Raw genomic sequence first — 23,466 nt, 5'->3', positions numbered from 1 at the left:
CCCATGCAAAGCTCACATTTGGACAAGTTAGCATTTTCTAATTGAAAAATTGGTGAAAAAGATTCCTCACACTTTTGTTTGTTCGCTGTTTAGGAGGCCTCTGTAAGAAGTATCAGAAAAATTATTTTGTCAGAGCAGTGGATGCTTCAGCATTTGTTGCTGGAATATATATTTTTCTTGGGGAAAAATAAAAAGGTTTTTCTGCCCATTGTTCTCATGAACACCTGTGATCTGACCAGTGCAAAGTTATATTCCTTCTTGTAGGAGATGACAGCTGCAGACAAAAAATTTGGGATTTTCTTCTGCTTTTCTCAGCAGTTTACAGAAAAGTAATATTGATCAAAGAGATCAAACTGGCTGTGAGCAAACAAAAGTTTTTGCCTTGCCTTCATTATTAACTTGACTTTAAACTGTTGTGTGTGGTGTTTTATTGGTGCTTTTGTACTTATTTTTACTAGTGTAGTACTTTAATATACTCATCTCTTTCTTAATTACATTTGTAATCTCAAATCAGTTTGTGCAATTGATTTCATTTTGTTTTCCATATTAAAGCTATTTTCTGTTGATTTTAACATTTTCTCATAATTTTTCTTTAGTGTTTTTTTTCTCTTTTCTTTGTTCTTTTAGTTCCTTTTAGTAAGGCTTACTTTGGAGCCTGGTCAGAGCATCTTTATCCAGTGCTGTTTTCCTGTTCTCTGTTCTTGAAGATACCCATCTTGCTTCCACCTGAAAGTTATTCCTTGTGTGAGTTGTGTTTTACCCTCCCTCCCCTCAAATAGTGAGGAATATTCAATTCTTACCGATTCAGAGGGGCATATGAAATTCCTCTCCGGCATCAGAATCAAAGCCAAAATCATAAAAGGGTATTCATTTTATCCTTACTCTAATAAAATTTATAATATTTATCAACCTTATGTGTTAGTCATTAGATAAAACCCCTAGAGGGAGACATGATCACAGATGGATTAGTGTAATGCCTCATCACTCTGATCTTTTCACAATAGCTGAAGTAATTTCTCTAGGTCACTTTGCATAGCCTGTTACTCGATAATTGAGTAGTGATAACATTATTGTTTGTAGGTGTCTAATCAGTTTTTTCTTCTTTTAAAATAAGGGCTTTTTTTTTTTTAATTTGGAAAGGGGAGACTCATTAGAGGAAAGGAAAAAAAAGCTTATCTAGCTTTTTTTTTTTATTTTTTAATTTCAGTCATGTTGATACATTATGGAATATGGGGGGGGGGGGGCGGGGAATGTCCTAAATTGTGACATAGCTTGCTAACATTACGCCCTACCACCCACCCAGACAGTCTTTCTCTGGCTGTGTTCTCCACTGAGTAATCTGCATATTTGTGATTACATTTGTAATGCTTCTACTACTGGTTTGAAAGGCAGAGAAATGCACTCTGAAATGTTTCATTTATCAGTTCTCTGTGTGTGTTTATGCAAAAAGATTATCCTAGCATGCTATATTGTTTGGATGTCAACAGGGTAATTAACCTGTAGTATGATCCTGTTAATTCAGTTTCCTTAAACATAGTTTATTGTTTAGATGTCTTTAGCCATTTTCTTACAATTTTTTTTTTTACATGACTTTCATTAATTTGTCTTACAAAATATTTGTCTTTTACCTTACAGTGAATAATCAATACTTTATTTTCCCCTGTAATGATGATTTCAATATTTTTCAGTGATCATATGGAAAATCAGGCTTAAATTCTGTTCTTTAAATTTCTCAATTATTTTGTTATATTTGGGTCCCAAAATTTCACAGAGAAGCTCAATCTCTAAAAAGCAAATACATATTTCCTTAATGCCAAGTGGAATTCTGTAGATGTGCATACTTTTGTCTTAGCTTTAAATAAAACAAAATGCAAAGGCATTCAAAGGAAGGGTAAAGTCTACCTAATAGCTATATGTTTTTAAGGGTTGTGATCAAGATGGTGTTTTCTTGATTGTTTCCTACTCTGATTTCAGGCCAGTGAAAAAGTAGCTGTCTCACTGATACCAGTTCTCTCATGAGATAGGGGATCCTGAGGAGTTCCTTTAAAAATCCTTCCTTGAGCGTTAGCACCCTTTTGACTTTCACCAGTCCTGTTAGCTTTTCCTTCTTTTTCCTTCCATTTTAGCAGATAATCTCTCTTTTCTGGCTCTCTTCCCACCCGTCCCACCCCTGTTTTAGGGGTGAAGGGGAACATCTTTTTCTTTTTTGCTGTGATTCTACTATTGCTTTTTATGTGCCACCTTCCCCCACCAAAATAAAAACAAAACCACAAAAAAAGCTTTGCTTTTACATTTTCTGAAACCTGGAGAAGTATTGTGGAATTACTGGCGTCAGAACTGGTAAAGGATGTGATGCCTTGAAAGATGGAGAGTTGTCCTAATCTCTGTCTAACTGGTGGAGATGAAGGACCAAGAGAAGCGAGTGATTTGCACCACTAAAGTGGGATCTAAACTGCCTTTAGGCTGTGTTTGTCATCCCACATTAGCTGTGCAGGATATTCAGAAAACCTAGGCACAATACCTGGGGTCTCTCAGGAAAAGGCATCTTCCAGAAGGCACAAAGACTGTCGGTATTTTTTTGTTTTCCTTAAACTTTGATTGGAGCTTGATGCATTGATGAGGCTACCTGGGTTCCTAGTCACTTAACTGCTCAAAGGATGGTGTCTCATCTTGCTTTGCACATGCTTTATGTGGCTGAGAAGATGCCTGCAGCAAATTTTCCCGTCAGCTTTTCCTGGAGTTTACTGTCCCATCATGGTAGAAAGCGGTTCCAGGGGGTTACCATTCCAAGCGCAGACTGCAAGAGTCAGTACCAGAAAACAGCTTTCTGAAACGGGGGTGTTCTTGGATCACTGATTTCTGACAGAGGCAAAGTTTAGACTTTATTCTATACTGTCCTTTTTTATTTTTATTTTTCATGTTTTTATTATACTCCTTGGGTTTGCTTCTAGGTTTCTTTGTTTACGTTGCAGGTATATAACAGTGAGAAATTCTTAAATTTTAAGGTGACACTTTATATGTTCTATTAAATCTAAAGAAAATACTTGATTGTTGACCAGTTCATCAATCACAACATCACTGAGGAGAAAAGGAGAGGAAATATTACTGTCCAGGGCTGTGGCAAACCTGACGCTCCACTGCAAGACAGTTAAGACCATTGCTATAAACCTTCTGTAGTGCAGGATAGCAGTCAACTGCTTAATTACATAATTTATCTTTTCTACTTTGCTTTTTATTTTATCTAAATAATCTCAGTGGTCTCTTTGCTCCAGACTTTCACTTTGATTCATATCTTTTATTTTATGTATATAAATATTTCATGCTGGATTTGATTAATCAAAGGGATGAGAAATAATTTCCCCTCTGTTTTGAAAGTGAAACTTTACCCTTGCATAAGCATTACAGGAATAGTATTTAGCCTTTGAAAAGGACAGGGAAGGTAATTTAAATATAAGTATCAATTAATTGTTCAGAGATATTTTATCAATATTTTTGAATATGTTGAATTGTCTGTTGCCAAAAGGTATTTCAGTTCTTTCAAGAACTGAAGAGAAAACTGGGGCTTTAAGAGGTCAGTTGCAGAATATGGAAAGAGGGCTTTGGAGTACTGTGAGGCACAAAAAACTAGCTTCAGGAATCACAAGCATGTTATTTAAACTTAATAAAACATGAAAGAGAACGTGATGAGAAGGAAATGCACAACACCAAGCTTCTGCATGGCATTTTGGCACCGAGTTGAACAGATATAAATTTTTCTTATGTTACATGCAAACTCCATGAAAGTTTTCACTTTAGGTGTCATTGTGGTAAAGTTTCTTAAAGGTGAAGCAGTCTGAAGGGGACATAGAGAATGGTGGAGAAAGGGAAGATGAGGATCTCCTCTAGTTTCACAGTTTGCTTTTGCTTGTCATCTTTCATCTCTTTGTTGCAGCTGATGCTGATCCCTTCAGGACTCGAGATCCTACACAGAGCAAGCTCAAGCCTGATCCAGTGTAGTAGTTTAAATGTAGCATCTTCTCTCTTATGTCTTAGTGACACCTCCTTCTGCCCATTAAAAGGCAGGATTGTGGAGCACCAGTTTCAGCCTGTTTTGTCTTGTGTAATATAGAATGAAGCCTTGATAAATGGCACCCTTACAGGCAGAAATATCAGAAGTGTTATTTGCTAGGCCCTTATAAAAGACCTTCAAGTGCACAGCAGGTATATATGTAGGAGCTGCAACACCCTGGAGACCTGGAGGAAGGAGCGATGTGCCAGAAAAGATTAAAGGTCACCTCTGTACAAACCAAAAAACAAGTTCAGTCCTAGCTATGCCAATAGGTATGGGTATAGCAATGCAAAGCCCAGACTAGATCTTTATACCTATCTCTGTCCAGTCTGGTTACATCTACCCAGACTGGCTATACAGTCCTCAGTCTCACTTTCGGTTTCTGAGTGTGATCAGCTTGCAGCCCCACTGACCAGCTTGTCATGAGATAAGCCAGTTTACTTGACTGGAGATTTCTCAAGTGCTAAAAGAAATTTTGTATCTGGCTGGCACTTTGCTAGGCACAATGCTGTAGCGCTGCCTCCCCTGAAAAGCAGGAGAAATTTTCTTGGCTATTATACTTTGTCAGTTCTCCTTATTGCTTCAAGTAGTTGAGTCTAAGGCATTTTGACCACACTTGCAAAAAATGTATCCTTCCCTCCTTCCCTCCTTTGTTGTACGAGTAAGATAATGGTATCTATTTAACCTGAGATTCAAGAAGAGTCGCTTGTCATGTGTCTATTGATCTGTTAAACTGTTTATGTGCTCCTTTAACCACACAGTTAAGGGCATAGGTCTTTGCCTCATTGCCCTGAAGTACTTGCATGTGCAGACTGTCACCTTGTCATTTCAGTTGGGGCATCCACTGAGTGCTGCTGAGACGCAGGCTGCCTCCTGTTTCCTTTGAGTATTACTGGTTTCAGCAATAAATAAACCTTGTTGAGGAGGAATCTTTGACTTTCCTTCCCTTGGACTGCTAACTGATGTCATCTCTTTGAAAATGCTGATGTCATCTTTGTCCAGACCAAGCGTAGTCAGACTCAACTGCAAGCCATTTCAGTTCTGGCTTAGAGGTGTTGCAGAGCTCCATTCCTGCAGAGCAGGCTGTGGGGCCAGGCCTGTGCCTGTTTGCTTGGGCTCTTGCAATTTTAGCCATTGTTCTGGAGACAAAATACTTCAAAAGCCTTGTTTTCAGAATAGCATTTAGGCAGTTGGTAGAACCTGTCTGATTTTTTTTTCCCCTTCTATTCTTACCTTTTTTGTTTTGTTTTGTTTTGTTCTTGAGGTATTTCTCTTCACTGTTTTACATCTAGAACTCTCATCAACTTTCCCTACTGCTCTCCCTTGCAACTTTTAGTCTGAGCTTGCTTCTGCTTACTGTAAAATATGCTGTTTAGTTTAGATCATATTTTACAGTTAAGTAACATATAATTACATATCGTCTTTGACTTGTCTCAGTTTCAATTAGGTTTTGATATATCACTTGTTCTGCTATTCAGCTAATCACTTTCTTCCTATGGAACGTTGCAGAGAAATATCTTTTTAATAAAAGATTCTGAAATCCCATTTTTGTTGTTGAATGTATCCAAGTAGCTTACACATTGTTTTCCACCACAAAACGCATCTGGATTGTCAGCATTGTGTATATATGTGTGTATTATAGCACTGCAATTATTTTCCAGGGATCTTAGTGTGTTTGTGTCTGCTGTTAAGAAGAATGTGTACCAGATGCTCTTTTAAAATGAAGCACTATTGTATAGGCTGATGGATGGAAAGTTTGTCAAAAGTAGTGAAAGCTTCTACAGGGGATACAAAGCAGCTGGAAAAAATCATTGTTATGTGCTGCTAGTATGAGTCTCTAGTTCAGCTGTGCTGCATTTTGATTAGAAAGATTCTGTGGAAGTGTCAAACGTAGTTCCTGATATTCTCTATTTTTATGGCATTTGCAATTTGGTATTCACCTCTTTATTCTTGGCCAGCAAATCCACCAGTTTTACGTGAATGTCTGTTAAGAAGCAGTATAGCATAATAAAAGTTGGCAAATGTGAACTGTATTTATTACTTCTATGTGAATGTCTTGGTGGGCAATGGAAATTAAAATGCCCTGTTGATTGTTTCACTTGTATTTGTACAGAATAGCTTGTACAGCAGATGAACAATGCCAAGTTTTGTTCTCTATTATGTTACCAACAATACTGTTCTCTGCTTCAAAGTATAACTATAATTAGAAATGTGATTATGTAAAAATGGCACCATCTTATTCAGCCCTGCTTCTTTCTGTGCTTAGTCCTATTATGCCTATTTTTGCTTTCCAGATACCCAATTCTCTCCTAGGGCTGCGCCAACTAGGAAGAACTTGTTTCTTGCAAGGGACTTTATTCTGTACTAGCACCTGTCTCATCTATATGCAGGGAGTTGTCAGCTCCAGTGCTTGAGATTTCTTCTTTCTGAATCTCCAAGTCCTTTTCATCCTGCTCTGTGATGCCCGTTTGTCTGGCTGCCTCCTGCATGCCAGACATCTTTTCCTATTGCTTCAGGAGGGTCTCTCTTACTTTTTCCTTTCTAGGGATTCCCAGAACCAGTTCCGCTCTCTTTTTGAGGTCGTCTCTCCTGATGGTCAATATCAAGATGATATTTAGGAGAGAATATCTTCCCAGCTAATATCTCCTCAAGGTGTCAAAAGAGAGAAGGAAAAAATAGTCCATTTTGTGCTCCAAGCTACTGTAGGACTAAGCGGCAGAGGTAGACAAGGAATTTCATGACTTAGTGTTGGGATTGCAAGTTATTTCTGCAGGACGAGAGCATCCGTCTTGTGCAAATGAAGGCTAACCTTGAAATCTGTCTCACTGACGTTCACTTGGGCCTGATGCACTATGGTCACCTTTTTAAAAACTTACTCCTTACCAGACTTGCTTTAGAAAATCATGTCATAATGTATTGCATTCAAGATATAGTGAAATATGCAAATTTCTGTGTTTGTGTCAATGAAAAATGGAAGTTTTTTTACAAGTAAGCAGTATATGCAAATGTACAGCACAGTGGTGGTATCGGTGATGTTTTCTACCATTTATTGGAAAACAAAAATCATGCTTTATGCTGATACGTTCTCAGACAGAGAGGGTTAGGAAGGTATTTTGGATGAAATGTTAGGGAACCTTCAAGCCAGTTGGAGCCTTCAAGCCCTCTGGGTAACAGCTGAACAGCCCATGGCAGAAGTCTTCAGAAGAATGAGGGCTAGTCTTGTGCTCTGACCAATACCAACTTTTTTCGGTGTTACAGAATCTGTGGTTTAAGGTCAGGAGGGTGACTACCGTCACATGCATGGCAGAACCAAGATTATCATAAGCATGCTTTGTACCTAGGTTTATAGGTCTTTGTTAGAAAGATCTGACCAAATTATATAATGTATTTATTAAGTTCTATCTGTATTAAGTATGGGTATCTATTCTTATTAAGGACTTACGGGCATTTTTTTCATTGTTTGCTCAGGTTTTTTTTATTACTTTATAAATTGTTTTGCCATGGAAAGACTGAAAAAATAAGTTTATAAATGCTAACAGAAACTGCCTGTGTTCCAGGCAGAAATCTAGTTGCTAGAAATTTCATGGAAGTAGATTACTATTGGATTTTTGCTTGCCTTACAAAGAACGCTACATCAGCAGATGCAAAAGTGATCGGATCTTTACACTACAAAGAAAGAGATTCCCCATTTTACTTTTGGGCTTAAACCACTTAGTGTGTTTAATCTCGGGATATTTTCTTCTAAAATGAGAAACATTTTATTAGAGCTTGCGTTAGGATCCAGATGTTTTGATTACCTTCCCTAGGCATTGCGTTTGATTTTGTGGCAAGTAACAGTCAAATTGTTTTGTGTGTATCTGATATTTCTTAGGTTTTCAAGGTCTGTTCTTTTTCTTTTTTTGTCTTGCAGTTTTCAGTGAAGATCTACATGCCAGTCTATATTTTGTCAATGCATCTCTGCAAGAGGTAGTGTTTGCTAGCACCACAGGGACATTGGTACCCTGTCCAGCAGCAGGGATCCCCCCTGTGACGCTCAGATGGTACCTAGCAACGGGCGAGGAGATCTACGATGTCCCAGGGATCCGCCACGTCCACCCCAATGGCACTCTCCAAATTTTCCCCTTCCCTCCTTCAAGCTTTAATAACTTAATCCATGATAACACTTACTATTGCACAGCTGAAAATCCTTCAGGGAAAATCAGAAGTCAGGATGTTCACATTAAGGCTGGTAAGTACAGTCTTTTATTGGGTTCAAATGGGATTGAGGAGGGAGGAAACTTGGGTGTTTCAAAGAGTAGCAGCAGCTGTGAATCAAAGGAGATCGGCCAGAAGTGTCATCTCTGAAGTATTCACAATATTAAGTAAAACAGTGGATTCTTCCCTCTCCTCCTTGTTCTGTTTTATTTTGGTGGAGAAAAGTTAGTTTTTCAAAGATCATAATCAGTTGGGCTTCTGCGCAAATATAAGGAAAAAATGAACAGATAATGAAATCAGTAATCAGATCATCCTTATCTCATTAAAGAACTGTGAGAGAAAAAGATGCAGTCTTTGGATTTTTGTTTGGGGGTTGAAAGAAAAGAGGAATGTTTGCCTAATCACATCCCTTCTCATTTGCTTGTACTCAGTTGTGCTTTGTTTTGAGAGAGAAACTCGTGTCCCGTGTAACGATTCAGCAACTGATGTTGGTCCATAGGCAGTGCTTTCTGTTTAAGTGAAAAGATGCAAATGAGCATAATGGTTTTGCGTCTGTTTTCTATACTGACTTTGTGCAGACTGGGTCAGCCAGCAGAGAATTAGAGTGGGATCAAAATCAGGCCTTTTGTTACAACACATAAACACATGATTGCATAGTTTTTGAAGGTTTTGTCTACCCATTTCTGTTAATTAAAATATTCAAACAAACAAACAAAAGCTAGTCTGGGAGCTGACCCTTGGCTAATGCAAATCTTCATAACCTCTTTGTTGTTGTTGGAGCTATGCTAGTTTTTTCTCAGAAAAGAAGTATCTTTCCTTTGGAGATATGCCTTCACGGGAGTTACATAGGGAAAACTGAACAGTTAGCAAGTAGATCTGTCTGTGACTCTCTTTTCAAATGAAAGAATGTATTCTCTTCTTCTTAACAATAAGTTAACATTCAGAGATCTGTAGATTGTAGACAATTAGAAGGCAAGAATAAAAAACAGGTTTCCATGAAATTCATCTGCCTTATTAAAATTTTAGTCAAGAAAAGTGGGTTTTCTTGCACGAGAAATGACTATTAGAAGCAAGTTCACATTACGTATATGTGGAATTTCTATAATGGTCTATGCTGCTTCTGAAAATGTTTAGTTGTCCACAGATCAAAAAAACCTGAAAACCAAAGATTCATAAGAATACATAGTAACCAATTTTATGTTTGGAACTTGGTTCTGGTTTTTGTGCTTTTGGTTTTACTTTAATGGAGTTGTGGACAAGTTGTCTGGCAGAATTATATTTAGAGAGAACATAATATTTTTTTGTCCTCTGTGGATTTGTTAATGTATCTGAATTTTGAGCATCTTTTAGGCAGCATTTTTTCCAGTATTCGTTTCCAATTTTTCTATTTCTTTAATAAACTAACGTGGTGATGTAGAGGAGGCTAAAACTAGCAGCGTTGCTAGCTAAAGCTCTGAACTGGTGTTCATTTAGTTGTAAAAGCATATGATATAGATGATGGGATGCAGCTATGTCCGTTGCTCAGCATTGACCCACTTATCCATGGAACCCCAAGAGAAGTCTTCCTGCTCTGCTTAGGAAATAAACATTGCAAATGGAAGGATCTGACAAAAAAGGCTTTGCAGTAGGTGGTTGTAGCCGTTTGACTCACAAGCTAATGACTCTTTTTGGCCAAGTCAGAAATGCTCCTTTTACCCCTTTTTCTTCTCCTTTTAGCCTTTTAACCTGGAGCCATTCATTTCTCCATATGATTCAATTTCTCAGGTAATCTGAGGTTTGGATAACAAGTTAAACAAGTCCCCTTCCTTCATATCAATTGATATTGTGTGTCAGAGCTGTCATTGTGCTGATGGCAGAAAATGGCTGTTAGTATCTTTTCCAAAGGCTTGTGTAATCCTCCAATCATAAGAAAATACAATTTTTGAGAGTCTTCTGTGCATAGCAGTAAGTGTATTTTATGTTCAGATAATAAACCCTGTGTTACTCAAATATGAAGTGAAAAACTTCATTTGTGTGTTACTTTCAATTATATTTCTGTTCATGTGAATTCTATATACAGTTTCAGATTGGCCCTAATTAGCCTGATTCTTGGGGGGCCTTTTCTAATTTCTTTTCTTCTTCATCTCCTCCTCCTTCCAGTGCCCTCCAACAGCAGTAGGATTTCCTAGGAATACAGAAGCAATCAGTGGAGCATACTATCATAGCAGAATCATACAAAGACTAGAATAGCTCTGCCCATTCTTACAGTCAACTTGAGAAAGTCTGAAGCAGATATAAGGGTTCCAGCTCACAGATGATTGTAATTGTGGTTTTGTATGTAACTTTGCATATAATGCAACACACATCCCCAGCACCCAGAAAACCATAACCCGCACACCTAGACACCTAAACCTAAACCTCTTCCAGGCCAGTCCCACATGGGAGTAAAGGTGCATATCTCCATTTCATCTTCAAGCTTTCCTGTGCAATCAAGGCAGGGAAGAATATATCTTTTTAGCAAAGGCTGAAATTCTCATATAAATTCATGACCTGGAGACTTGGGATTTAAAAAAAAAAATAAAAAATCAGAAAGTAATTCACAGGAACTGGCAAAGCTATGATCTGGAAATAACTGAGGGGCCTTTGAAATCACAATAATGTAAACTTTTAAAGCAAGGAAATGAATAAACCTCTTTCCAGTTTTTGTGTCCCACATAGGGTTTCTGTGTTTGCTTTTACTGAAATGATCAGCTGGTCAGATTTTCAAAATGGCCAACTGTTCTGAAAAAATAGAAATACCTTCAGCAGTGTGTTAGGATATTACTGCTAAACAAGCCTTTTCTGCACATGATGGGCTGGAGCATGAGCATTAGACAAAAGTCAGCCTCATTAAGATGATCTCTCTGCCATCCCCTCCAGTGTAGAACAAGATTAGGGGGCTGCTTCATCACAGAGCAGCCAGTGTTGTAAAGTCACTGCATTAAAGATGCTTATAATATCAGTTCAGCACTTATTACAGTGTTAAGAAACTTAGCGTTTGATTTAAAATAAATTCTTGTCTTTTTTAAAAAATTAGTGGTGTCTCATCATAGAAGATGGATTTCTTTTGTTTTTAAAAAGATTTCTAATTTAAAATTAGATTTATTTACTTTTGGTTAGATTTCCTAATTGTTATATTGCTATAGTCTTGTTTGGAATAGAGAACTTCAGTCTTCCCTTTTGAAGTGGTAGCACTGGACTTGAAAACCTGATGCTCTTGGTATTTGTGAAAACTACAGTTACGTTTCAGTACTCTGCCTTTTTTTCCTAAAATACATTGTAAATGAGGCTAGCATTTAGAAATTCTAGTGTTCCTGGTGTATAGAAATACTTTTATAAACTCTGCAAAGGATTTACCGACTCTTCAGTCTAGAATCAATGTGCTTAAATGTAATGGGTAGAGCTTGGTATATGTTTCTGGGCAGGATATGTAGGCAAGAAATGGGACTGTAATGTGGCAGTTCAGCATTGCTGACTTGGTTACACTGCTGCACTGGGGTTGTTCTTCCCAATAACTTTTACCCTCAGGCATATACATGCCTCAGACACACATGTCATTTTTGCAATACATTCACCCCTATTTTCATTGAAACTGTCACTTCAAGATACGTAACTTTGTTCATCACCTCAGATATATAACTGTGTTGGCTGTGGTGATTTCTTTCTTTGCACCTTGATCTTATGGTCCTGTGGAGAGTCTATGCTGCTGCTTGTCCTTCCTGCCTCACCCATTTATTTCTTGTAGTAGACAACATCTGTTTCTTCTCTGCTCTATCACCTTCTCCGTTAACTGTTGCTTACAGGATTTTTCACCCCTCATTCCTCACTGAAATGTTTCAGTGCCAGGATTTTCCTTCTTTCCATTCTGCTACCCAATGAAACTTCATCTCATCCCAGCAATATTAATTTAGTGTGAAGGATTTGTCCAGTTGTTTTTCTTTCTCTTTGCCCATTAAATTTATGATTCCAGATGCTAGACAAATGATAACCTGGATCTAAGTGCCCTGATACTCTTTTTTTAATACAGCTTTGAATCATAGTTTCTGTTTTCTTACCATTAACCTATTTCTTTCAGTGCTAGTTGATTGAATATAGCTCTTGCCTTACCTATGATCATTTCTCTGTGTTTCTGAGACACCTTGCTTTTTTTCTGGCTGTCACCTCCATCGATTTTCTCCTTCGGTTCTCACTTCTTCAAAATCCTAAGTGACACTGACCTTCTCTTCTACCCTCTGGATGTCTAATTCACACACAGTACTCGTATGCACTTTGTACCCTTTGATAGAGCAGAAAACAATTTGTGATGGGAAATGTGGCATGAGAAACTAGACAAGTAATAGAAGGCATAACACCATTTACCCATATAAATATGCACTTCTTACAAAAGTCTTTCTCCTTGCCCTCAGAATTAGGTAGGGGAAGAACACAGAAATATGGTGAAATGCAGATTTTGAGGAAACAAAAAGATCTGGGAATGCTTTCATATTAATTTGAAACCAGCCTTGCAAAACTGTATCATTTACTGAGACAAAAGAATTTACAACCTGAGTAACTTTCCTGGGAGAACTTTGCAATGCTAACCGAGGAAGTGGATGGGATGTGTGATTATGACTTGTTTAATGAAACCTCTTCTTCTATCTTCAGTTTTACGGGAACCCTATACAGTCCGTGTGGAGGACCAGAAAGCCATGAGAGGCAATGTAGCAGTGTTCAAGTGCATTATCCCCTCCTCTGTGGAGGCATACATCACTGTTGTCTCATGGGAGAAAGACACAGTCTCGCTTGTCTCAGGTAGGCTGTTACGGCTTTCTTTTCCAATTGACAATGGCATCTATGGTGCCTGTTCTCCCCCCCAAATGCCTGATGTTTACTTTGAGTCAATTATAGCTGAATGGTATGTCATCCTTCCAGTAATGTATTTCATATTAGCATTGCTGCATCCCTATGACTGTGTGTGACATGAAGGTTTTAGACAGCCCTGCTTTTTCTAGCATGCTTGAGGGGAAAATAACATGGTTTCGTTTTATATCAGACATAAAACCAGCTTCCTGGTGCTGTGGCGATGGGTTCACATTTTAACTTTGATAAGGAACTCCTGCTTGCCAAAGGACTTTGAGTTTCATAAAGCATGTGTTGGGTTGTAATTTTTTTTCAGTAGTAATGTTACTCATAGATTAGAAGAAATCCTGAGTTTAAATCTGTTTGGTTATGTTTAAATGAGGTATGTAATCGATATTTATACTTTCATAACATTTTAATTTCAAATATCTTCATAGATAATAATGGAGGCTTAAGCACACGGTAAACGGTGCTGTAAGCCTAACATATTGAACTGAAACAATCTGTTCTAAAGCAGTTATATGCATTAATCTATTTACTGACAAAGTGAGGCATTGTTCAGGAAGTGTAGGGAATTCAGGCAAAGAATATCCAACACTTTAAATCATAAACTGCGTAAGAAATTCATGGGAGAAAGTAAATGCAGGAAAAATATTTTCAGTATAGTACATATCTAAATTATATATTATGCACAGTGCAGCTGGTTTTACACATACAAATGATTTATGTGTCCAAAAATTTGAAATATATTGTTCTAAGGTAATGCAAAATGAAAAAAAAAAAAAGTTCGAGTTAAATGTTGCTGCAGAGTATATTTAAAAATGTGTTTGTGTTTATGATCCTACAATGTGTGGAAATGTTTTTACACTTCTCAGTATATTAGTAATCTTTCCTTTCTGGCAAACGTGGCATTGATGGAAATAGCTGTTTCTATATGACTCATATTATAGATTCTGTTTCTCTATGTGTCTTATTGATTCCTTACATAAGCTTGTTCTATTTTTTTTCAAATATATTTCAAATAGCTTTCTAAGGATTTGGTAGATATTTAAGTTCCATGTAACTGATGATCAGTTGTCCTATACTGCTGGTGCACTGTTTAAGCTTGGTAAATTCACTTCCTTTTTATGCTCTTGGATTTTGATATGGCATATTATTTTTGTCATTGAGCAACTGAAACCGAGTGTGTTTCCACAAAGAGGTCTGTAATATCTGAATTGTAGGACTCACCAACACTTCAGCCAATATATTCAGGTCAGAGTCGTATTTAAATACACAAATAAGCTTTCCATTATTCTATATATAATAATACAGAACTATGCTTAAGATTGTCTAAACTACAATTAAGATTATCTAGTGCAACAGCGGATGGATGTGTTTACTTTGCTTCATCTTAAGATAGGCTACTACATGATGCACGTACATCTGGACGTGTGAGTATTGGCTGGAGGAAAAGAATGTGTATACCTGCATGGTTAACTATCTTAATATTTTTTTTTAAGTTTATTCATTCTATATTATAAGAAAATGTGCATATTTTCTCTGTCAACATAGATTGTGTCCTCTCAATTTGATTTTTCTGACTTGAGCATTAGTACCGAGTACCTATGTCATATCTTTCAGTGGCCCAATCCTGCCCTTCACCCTGGAATCAGGAGAAGGGCACACAGGTCTCTGTAACCCCTTCTTAGGGAAGAAAGTGTGGCATTTCTGCAGACCATCATGGCTGCTATTTTAAAATAATTTTATTCTGGTTAGTCTATATTGATTTTAACCCCAAACGTTTGGGGAATAGAAGTGTGTAATAACATTTAACTATATTAACATAAATTTAGTCTTTTTTGTTTTTTTCCTTAATGCAACTTCTGACTGTGGTTGACTAGGCTACAATTATTAAAAATCTATTACAGATTTTAACACTTAAAATCCAGTTTCTATTTATCTCACAATCCCTTAATTTGACAGTTAGAAATCTAAGTGGAAATAAACCATAATTCATTAAAATTAGTGCTATTAAAAATCTCAGTTTATCATATTGGATCATATCACAGAAAAGATTTAGTTTCAGAGATGAAATCACAGGTTAGATTACAGGTCGATGCTATCTGTCATGAAAGGGCAAAAGTGAGGCAGGAAAACATTGCTCCAGTTTAACCACAATGATTGCAAGATTTGTTTGTTCACCACTTATACACTTTAACTGCAGCTTAATAATGGGACCACTTCAAAAACCGGAACCCATACGTGTTTCATAAAACAATTGCCTTGAGTTTTACCCATAATCAATATTGCAATAATCTGGCCATGAATTCAAATGGTAGATATTGATGAAGACTGTCTTCTTAGAATGTCAGTGCTGATGAATAGGATGCAAGACGTAACATGTCTATTGAGCTGTTTTCCACTAATGATCAATATTCTGAGGAAATGCATATGCTTGCTTATACAGCTACTGCTAGCATGTTTTCTTCTGTGTGCTAGACCACATTCATTGGTATGTTTTTTATCTCACCATTTAATATTGGAAAATGTCAAGTTCTGATTTGTTTTGTTCTTGTTTCTTAATATAACTGATTAATTGGTTACTCTTTAACATCAGAAAAAATAAGACTCTTCTTGAGGGGAAACCTCTACTGTGAAAGAGCAAGAATATAAAAGATATACACTCACAGTGATGATTATCATGGTTTGAAGTGGACAAGGCTTTTGTGGGAAAACTAGATAGTATTTACTTGAAAAGAAGGAAAAAGAAAAGAGGAAAAGGAAGGCAGAGAAAGAGAGAGGAAAAGGATGAGAAGAATATTTTCACCGAGATGATACATCTGTTTCAAATAGAAGACAAGTAGCCTGGGAAGCTTACAGCTCATAGGAGAGAATGGGAGACCTCCTATGACAGGAAGCAGGGCAGCTTTTCAGTGGGGAAGCTCCATATGCAAGTGGTCCAATGGAGAAGAATTTTTTTTTTTTTTTTGAAAGGCTTAAACCCAATGCAATACTTTCAAGTATGATTTAGAGTAAATATTTCATATACCTGTCTATCCATAGTCCCATTCTGACCACTAGAATAGAGAGATCCGTAGATGAACCTGAATCCTTTATTTCAGCTGTTACTTACTGTTCTAGGTATCAGTTCTCTTTTTATGTAAATTCAACATTTTAAAGAAAAAATCAAAGTGTTTTTACTTTTATAATTTAAAAAAAAAATCTAGCTTTTTGGAAAGAGTGTTTAAGAGCCATATTCCTTGATTAAGACAGTGAGATTTTTTTTTCTCTTGCAACAGCGTACTATCCTGGACATATTTGCTTTTGTCTGTATGCTTAGTTCTCAGAGAACACAGTGATGTCTATAGTAATCAAAGTGTGTAATAAATATGGCTGGGAAAAAGCATCTTCTGTTTCCTGGCTGCAATTTTATGTCATGCTTCCAGGTTATTGTAAAGTAATTGGGAGTTGAAACATATTAAGACATATTGCTAGAGCATTCCAAGGAGTGTCCAGATAGGTCTGTCTTCCCATTCAATGAAAGGGAAGGTGCTCATGTTTTGAGCCAGAAATACTGAATTCTATGAAGTTTCCATGTGCAAGGACAGCTGTGGACTGAAGAGGTGTGCACCTGCTTGTCTGTCTGTCAGGGGAACAGCTAAATATTTCGGGTTTTGCTCCTATACTTTGCCTTTCAATATGACAACAAATCTGAGGCCAAAAAGCTTTTTCAGGGTGTCTTCTAGGGGCCAAGGTAGCAGGAAAAAGGTTTTTAAAGCAAGGCAAAACCAATTATTTGGATGAATCTATTCTGGGGAAAAGTCAAAACCACCCACTTCCAACAATAGATACATGGAAATCTTTTCATACTGGAAAGATCCATTTTGAATAATAATTGTTAGATCAAGTATTCAGCCATCTCCACTAGACACAGCTGTGTTACGAACTCTCGTGATAGACAAGGACAGCAGCAGACCTCTGCAGTTGTCAATCTGCTACAAATGCAAAAGTGTTTCTTATTTGCCCATCTGTGTCTTCTAGTAAAAGCAATCAAACTTTCCAGTGGTGTGTGTCTTGCCTAAGAATCTCTGAGATGTTGCCAAAATTGAAGGTAACTCTGAGAAGTTTTAAGGGGCTCACAAAGTGCAGGTTATTGCTGTACCAAGCTCTACAGCTGTAACTTCAGGATCTCTTTTCTGTAGATCCTTCTTTTCTGAAGAATTGTATACTGTCAGTTGACTTGAAACTGAGTCTGAAATTAATTTGTATTATAATAAGTATCATAATGATGTGCAGTTTTCTCTTGCACCAGTAACCAGCTCCTATGCATTTTCATTAGATGACACTAAACATAAAAGCTTAAATAATTCTAGAATGTTTTATGAATGATAGCTGCATATGGCTTGCTCAAAGGCCAAGTTTCCTTTCCTCCTTACTGCTTTCCTTCACAAACCATTCCCAAATAAAGAGACTTTTGGAATCAGCTTTGTGTTGACCTTGTATCCATTGAAAACAGCCTAGGCCCTGCAGGACCAAAGAGTGCAGAAAAAGATGTTTTCATAACAACAGCCATAAAACCAAGGAACAATAGTATAGAAAAGTGCCACAGTACAGACTGTGCTTCTGCTCCTGTTGAGCAACTGCAAAGGAGACGGGAGACTAGTGCTTGGTTTGTAGTATTTCTTCTTCACACACAGAACGGTGAAGCTGGACTAAAAGGTAAAGGGAAGGTAAAGACAAAATAACTGCTGATTCTGCCCTGCTGAGGTGAAAGTAAAGAGTGGAGTCCATTCACGTGTAATTAGCTCCAGAGAGAGCAAAGGATGGGTGTGGTTATAGGGGAAGGAGGGCAGAAATGGATTATTAAAAATAAAGGTAAGGAATCAGCAGAGAGACAGAAAAGAGGAGAATGAAGAGCAGATGGAAACAAAGAGAAAGGCTGAAGAATTAAATTTGGTCTGTCACTACACACTGTACCTCTGTTACGAATGCCTCCTATTCTGAGGCTGATAACTACGAGGGATTTCAAGTTTTTCCATGTATCTGAATAGCTTAGTGCCAGGAGCAGGATCATGAATAGGTTCATGCCCTGACCTTTCTGAATTCCCATTTTCCTGTCTAATGACATACCATGCAAGAATCTGTCTGATTTATACATAGAGTGTGACTGCTTAAAAAAGGTAGAAAAGGAGAGAGACAGATAATAACGACTGTGCACAATGGCATATTTAAATCTGCACCAAAAGAATAGCAGCTTTGAGGGAAAGGTGTGTAAGCATGAATGGAACACAGTTCCCTGAAGGGCTGTGACTGACATGCCGTTGACAGCCGATGAGCCTTCTAGCCAGCATACTTTCCATCAGCCAGAAATTAGACACACAGGACCATGGCTTGAGAAGTGTCACTGATGTACAATGACCTACATTTGATGTAATGAATTGCATTATTTATTTACACACAGTTCCTCAAGTCTTGTCTTTAAAAGGCTCAGGGGCTCTTGGATCTCTTTCTGCACAAAGGGCTTTTCTGAACTGCTGTGGTTGACAGTAAGCAGTCAATGTTTGCCAGGAGTTATCACGTGGTAGCATCTAAAATACAGCACTGCAGTTTTCGTTTGTGCTGGGGTTTGGAGATTATAGCAGTGGTTCAGTTTACACAGAGCGATCGCTGTTTTTTCAGCCATGAGGTTTGTACATAGTAGAAAAAAAAATAAAATCTCTCTATGGAGAGTAGTCCTATGTGCAGATCTGTGTTCAGAATTAGATTATTGCTGATGATCTTAGGGATTAAGCCCAGCCATTTGATTAGGGCTGTGTCTTGTAGAGAAGAGCTATGATCTTTCTTGTTTTGGTTTGATGTCAGGGCTTAATCATGGCTGCCAACCAGCAAGCATTCAGCAGACACTTAACCTATGCCACTGAATGCTCTAGATGCAAGATTTTTTTTCCAGTTCCAGGTGGAGTGGGATGAAGAATACAATTTTTTTCTTCTTAAATATTAGCGACATATATAAAATAAAAGATTTCTGAATGTAAATCTACCTTCTACCAGAAATATGTCATTGAGATTTAATTCTGCTATTCCAAGTTGTGATAGGACAGAGAAAGTAAAACAGTCAAACCCCTACATTTACTGAGCTTCCTTGACTCCCTGGAAAGCTAATGTGAGTAGTCTTCAGCAATGCTCAGGTCAGACAGTAGGTTTGCTGTTACAGTAATGTGTTTTCTAAGCTTCCTGAAGACATGTAAAGTGCACTTTCCCATCTCCAAAGACAATATATTGCTTCCTCACTTTCTCTTTCAACAAAGTTATTTTCCTAAGGGACCTAGGAAAAAGTAATTTATTGCATTATTTAAGAAATGTCTAGTTATCTGCATTTTTTCTGAGAGCACTGTTCTTTTAAGAGGAGCATGTCTTATAATCCTAGAAAGTGGAGATGGTAAAAACTTAGCACTTCCTGCTTGTGCAAACATTTTTCACACTCTCCTTTGACTCATTGTAAACTAAAACTGTAACTGAGCAAGGCAACGTACTTGCAACTGTTCTTCGGAGGACCTTTCCTCTGGCTACTCTGCATACTCTGCAGCCTGTGCTTTGTGTTTGCTTCCTATGCTGTTATGCTGGAGTATTTTGATGAGGTGAATCATTCTAAAATTATGGCCGTGCGATAGGTAGGATTGGATGCAAGGATTTCAACAGCTTTGTAGGAGGCAGGTGTTTAGAGTGACTTGAAGGGATGAAGGTGGAAACATCTGATCCACATGTCAAAGAATCACATTTTGATAGCAGAGGGGAAATTGAGTGATACAATTGTAGGCAAAGGAGTGGTTTCTGATCATTTGATCAACACAGGGAAGCACGCATGGAGGCCAGATGGAAGTATTAATATCAGAGACACTGTTTTCCTGTAGAGGGTACTTGTGGAATTTCCTCAGCAAGACTGGATGTTTTGGCTGCTCTGATGGTGTAGAACATCAGTGGCTGTTTGTGAGAGATGAAGGAGAAAAATGTATTTGAGTGGGTTGTCTTGGTGCTTCAAGTGCAGAAAGCCAAAACTTGCTCTGTCTCACTACATCCAGCAATCTTAATACTAATAGGGTACACAAATAGTAGCAGTGGTTTTGGCATTTCAGTATTGAAGTATGTCTAGGAGACAAGTATATCGTAATTTCTTTTCCCCTTTTGGTGCTCTGTTTTGGCTAGCCCTCCATTCCCATCAGTTGGAGGGATCCTTTCCCTCTACTCACTTCAAATCCGCTCCCCCCCTCCACCACCCCCGGCCCTAATCTTCTTTCTCTACCTTTTTTCTCAACTCTTTAAATTTTTTTTGCTTACACAATTAAAGCGCATGAAAAACTTGACTGGATTTAGGCCCCCTTCAGAATTGCTTCTTGAGATCTTGGAAATTAAAGAGAGAGAGGGAGGTTGTAACTCTGCTTTCTGTGTTAATGTTTCAAATACTTGGGTTTTTAATTTTTTTTTTTTAATATATGCCTTGCTCTCTCCTTTTCTGTATCCATGAGTGTGTGTATACATATACATATACATATACGGGCACCTATCACATCTCTCTATGCCTGAGGGTCTGTTGGACCATGCATAACATTATCCAGTCTGATGCCCTAACTGTTCTGTTTTACCACCTTGTTATTGATGTTGCCAGTCATGAAGAGGTTTCTTTCAGCATGGTTGAATTCAGTGGCACAGTTAGTCTCTCACTGGAAATATCTGTGTCACGTTATTTTCTCTCCAGATGTACTTGAAATTTCTTTCATTTTCCTGGGGCGAATCCCATTTTATCATCTGGCCAGCTTTTCCTAGCCCCCTCAGTTCCTGTAATATTAATTCTCTCTGGAGTTTGTAAAACCTTCAGATAAATATGGCCTGCATTTTAATTAACTTTATGTTTACCAGATCTTTATTAAAGGTGAAATATGAGCAGACTGACTGCTAACCTTCACAGGTGGTGATTGAACATTTTCCCATTTTATCGTTGCTCTTTGTTTACAATTCTTCAGGCAGCTTTTGGTTCATAAAATTTTTCTTGAATTGAATGTTTGCAGCAATATTTTTATTGCTTTAGTTTGATGTGCAGGATTTTTGGGGGGGTTGATTTGTAGACAGCAGTGCTCAGTGCTGTCAGATTTGATACCAAAGGGCTAGAAGCAGGAACATACTTCGGTGAATCAGTGTGCTGGTTTTAGGTCTCATTTTGTTATTTATTTTCATTTTTACTTTTTGAAATAGTGAACATAGCATCATTTTCTTCCTTGTATGTCTGCTCTGCTAGTGGCTTGTGATCTTGTCACCTTCCTGAATGGCAGTGGATAAGTAGATGACCACATTAAGCACTGTATGCTTGAGGTTTCCCATCAAAACTCTGTCTAACCTGAGCAAACAGCCAATGAGCTCTGACAGTTTTGATATGAGGGGACAAAATTGATGCATGAGATTCATTTTAATGAGTGCGTGCCTTACTACCCAGAATGCTTTATACAGTACAGCTTTTGCCTGTGTATGTGGTTTAGCTGCAGTCTGAGAGGGGTACAATGTCAAAACTGCCACCAACTGTGATTTTTTTGGTTATTTTTAATACATTAAGGAGGTACCTACAGGTGACACCTGGAGGAAACAGAAACAGTATTTTCCAGTGTTGTGTGTTGTACTAAGTACCTGATCTCAACTAAAACATCATTGTGGAGCACAGTGCTATTAAGTCGATAAACTCGCACATTTTTAGGGCTGTAGATGGCCATACAGGTGGTTCTTTAGTTTGTCTTCCCTGTCAAGAGTCCAATTTTAATTGAAAGGCTCATTAGAACAATGACTCATTAGAAAGAATTAGAAGTACCTATCCAGTAGAGCTTTGTTTCGTTTGCTCTGACATCAGTGTCGCATCTCTGTTGCTTCACCTGGTTTGCTAAACTGTAAGGGTATATTTTAATTGCATGTATGTTTTCTCTTTGGAGGAAGGTTACAATGAAGACCAGGTGATCTTTTAGTTAGAATTTTTAAAGCCTGTGATCCAGTGTGTGAGCTCGAGCTGTGTAACTGCACAGGGGCAGACCCTCTCCTACTGCAGAAAGGTGGTATATGCAAAGGCTAAACATTTTATGTTGTAAGCAGTTGCCGTACCAAAATGTCTTTGGTTCTGCTAGAAAACTTCAAGCTAGTGAATTTTTTATAGAAGTGAGAGTACAGGGGAAGAAAGATCGAACTGTTTAGATGTTCTCTCCCACCATCAAAATTGCATTATAATTGCAATTACACATAGTTTTCACGGCAAAAGTAGCCTACCAGTTGGTTAGTTCATGTTTGTTTGATTTGAAATAAGCTCTGCATGTTTTTACCGTGCACTCGAACACTGTTGGTGTTGCATGAGTTGAAATGTTTACTGCAGGCCATGGAGACTGACATGATGCCATGCTTTCAGCTGGCGGAGGAGTGTGATCCACACAGACCTGTCAACAAAAGCAGGTCAGCAGGATTGAGCAAGAAAAAAAAAAATCAATAAATCTTTGAATTAATCATGCAGCTGCCAGAGAGAATTATGGGTGCATGAAATGAAGGATGTAGGTATACATCTATGGCAACTTATTCTTTCCTACCTCATTGTCTCCTTTCCTTTTGTTTGCCTGCAAGTTTTCTTTCCCCTACCGCCATCAGAACAACTCTGTGTTTATTTGGATACCTTCACGGAATACTCAATGTTCATGTTAAAGTAACTAATTCAATATGGATCACAGAAATCCCTCTTACTTTTCTCTCTCCGCACTGCCACTTTTCTCACTGACTGTTGTGCGCACTCAATACGAATTAATACAGGAATTTCACCTCCGCATAAAACTAAAATTGCACATCTTGTGCAGTGAATTGGACCGAAAGCAACTGCTGCTTCGGTGAACAGAGGAGTTAAAAATTCATGCTGGCGCTGCTGACATCTCAGGTGAGCGGCTGTCCTTGTTGAGCCCGTCTGCAGAGGTGCGGCTGGGGGATGAGCCCTGACTTGGACAGGGCTGGCCGGTGCTCGCCCCCCCCAACCCTGGGCCAGATCCTCCTCCCTGGGACCGGTTCCCACCTTTGCCTCGCAGGCAGATGTGGTCAACAAAAATCGCTACCAACAGGGAGTGTTTCATACCCTGCTCTCCGCTGCTGGACAGCAATCAAATGCAGCCATGGAGAACTAAAAGGGCAGCTCAAGAGGGAGTAATTTGACACTAGGGACATGCCTGAGAGAACTGTGAGGAATTATGAATTCAGGGATGCATCTGGTGTATATCTTTGTGGCTTCAGCTCTCTGCTTTGGATTCATTCTCTCCTCCTCCTCAGAAGGATTTATCCTTCGTTGCAATGCCCTGGAAGGATTATTCTGTATAGCTTCCCCA

The 23,466-nt window shown here is 38.2% G+C and overlaps 1 protein-coding gene across 5 annotated transcripts in view; it reads left to right on the top strand.

Moving 5' to 3' along the window:
- DSCAM (DS cell adhesion molecule) overlaps positions 1 to 23,466 on the top strand; it is a 491,765-nt gene that overhangs the window by 77,109 nt on the left and 391,190 nt on the right. For all 5 annotated transcript variants that reach the window (XM_049835149.1, XM_049835148.1, XM_049835150.1 and 2 more), the window contains exons 2-3: positions 7,959 to 8,276; positions 12,905 to 13,051. In XM_049835149.1, coding sequence (XP_049691106.1) covers positions 7,959 to 8,276; positions 12,905 to 13,051 — 465 coding nt within the window. The remainder of the gene's footprint in view (positions 1 to 7,958; positions 8,277 to 12,904; positions 13,052 to 23,466) is intronic.

Source organism: Accipiter gentilis, chromosome 32, assembly GCF_929443795.1.
Source record: "Accipiter gentilis chromosome 32, bAccGen1.1, whole genome shotgun sequence".
Classification (NCBI taxonomy): domain Eukaryota; kingdom Metazoa; phylum Chordata; class Aves; order Accipitriformes; family Accipitridae; genus Astur; species Astur gentilis.
The sequence above is the reverse complement of the archived record's forward strand: the minus strand, read 5'-3'. Positions and strand labels throughout refer to the sequence as shown.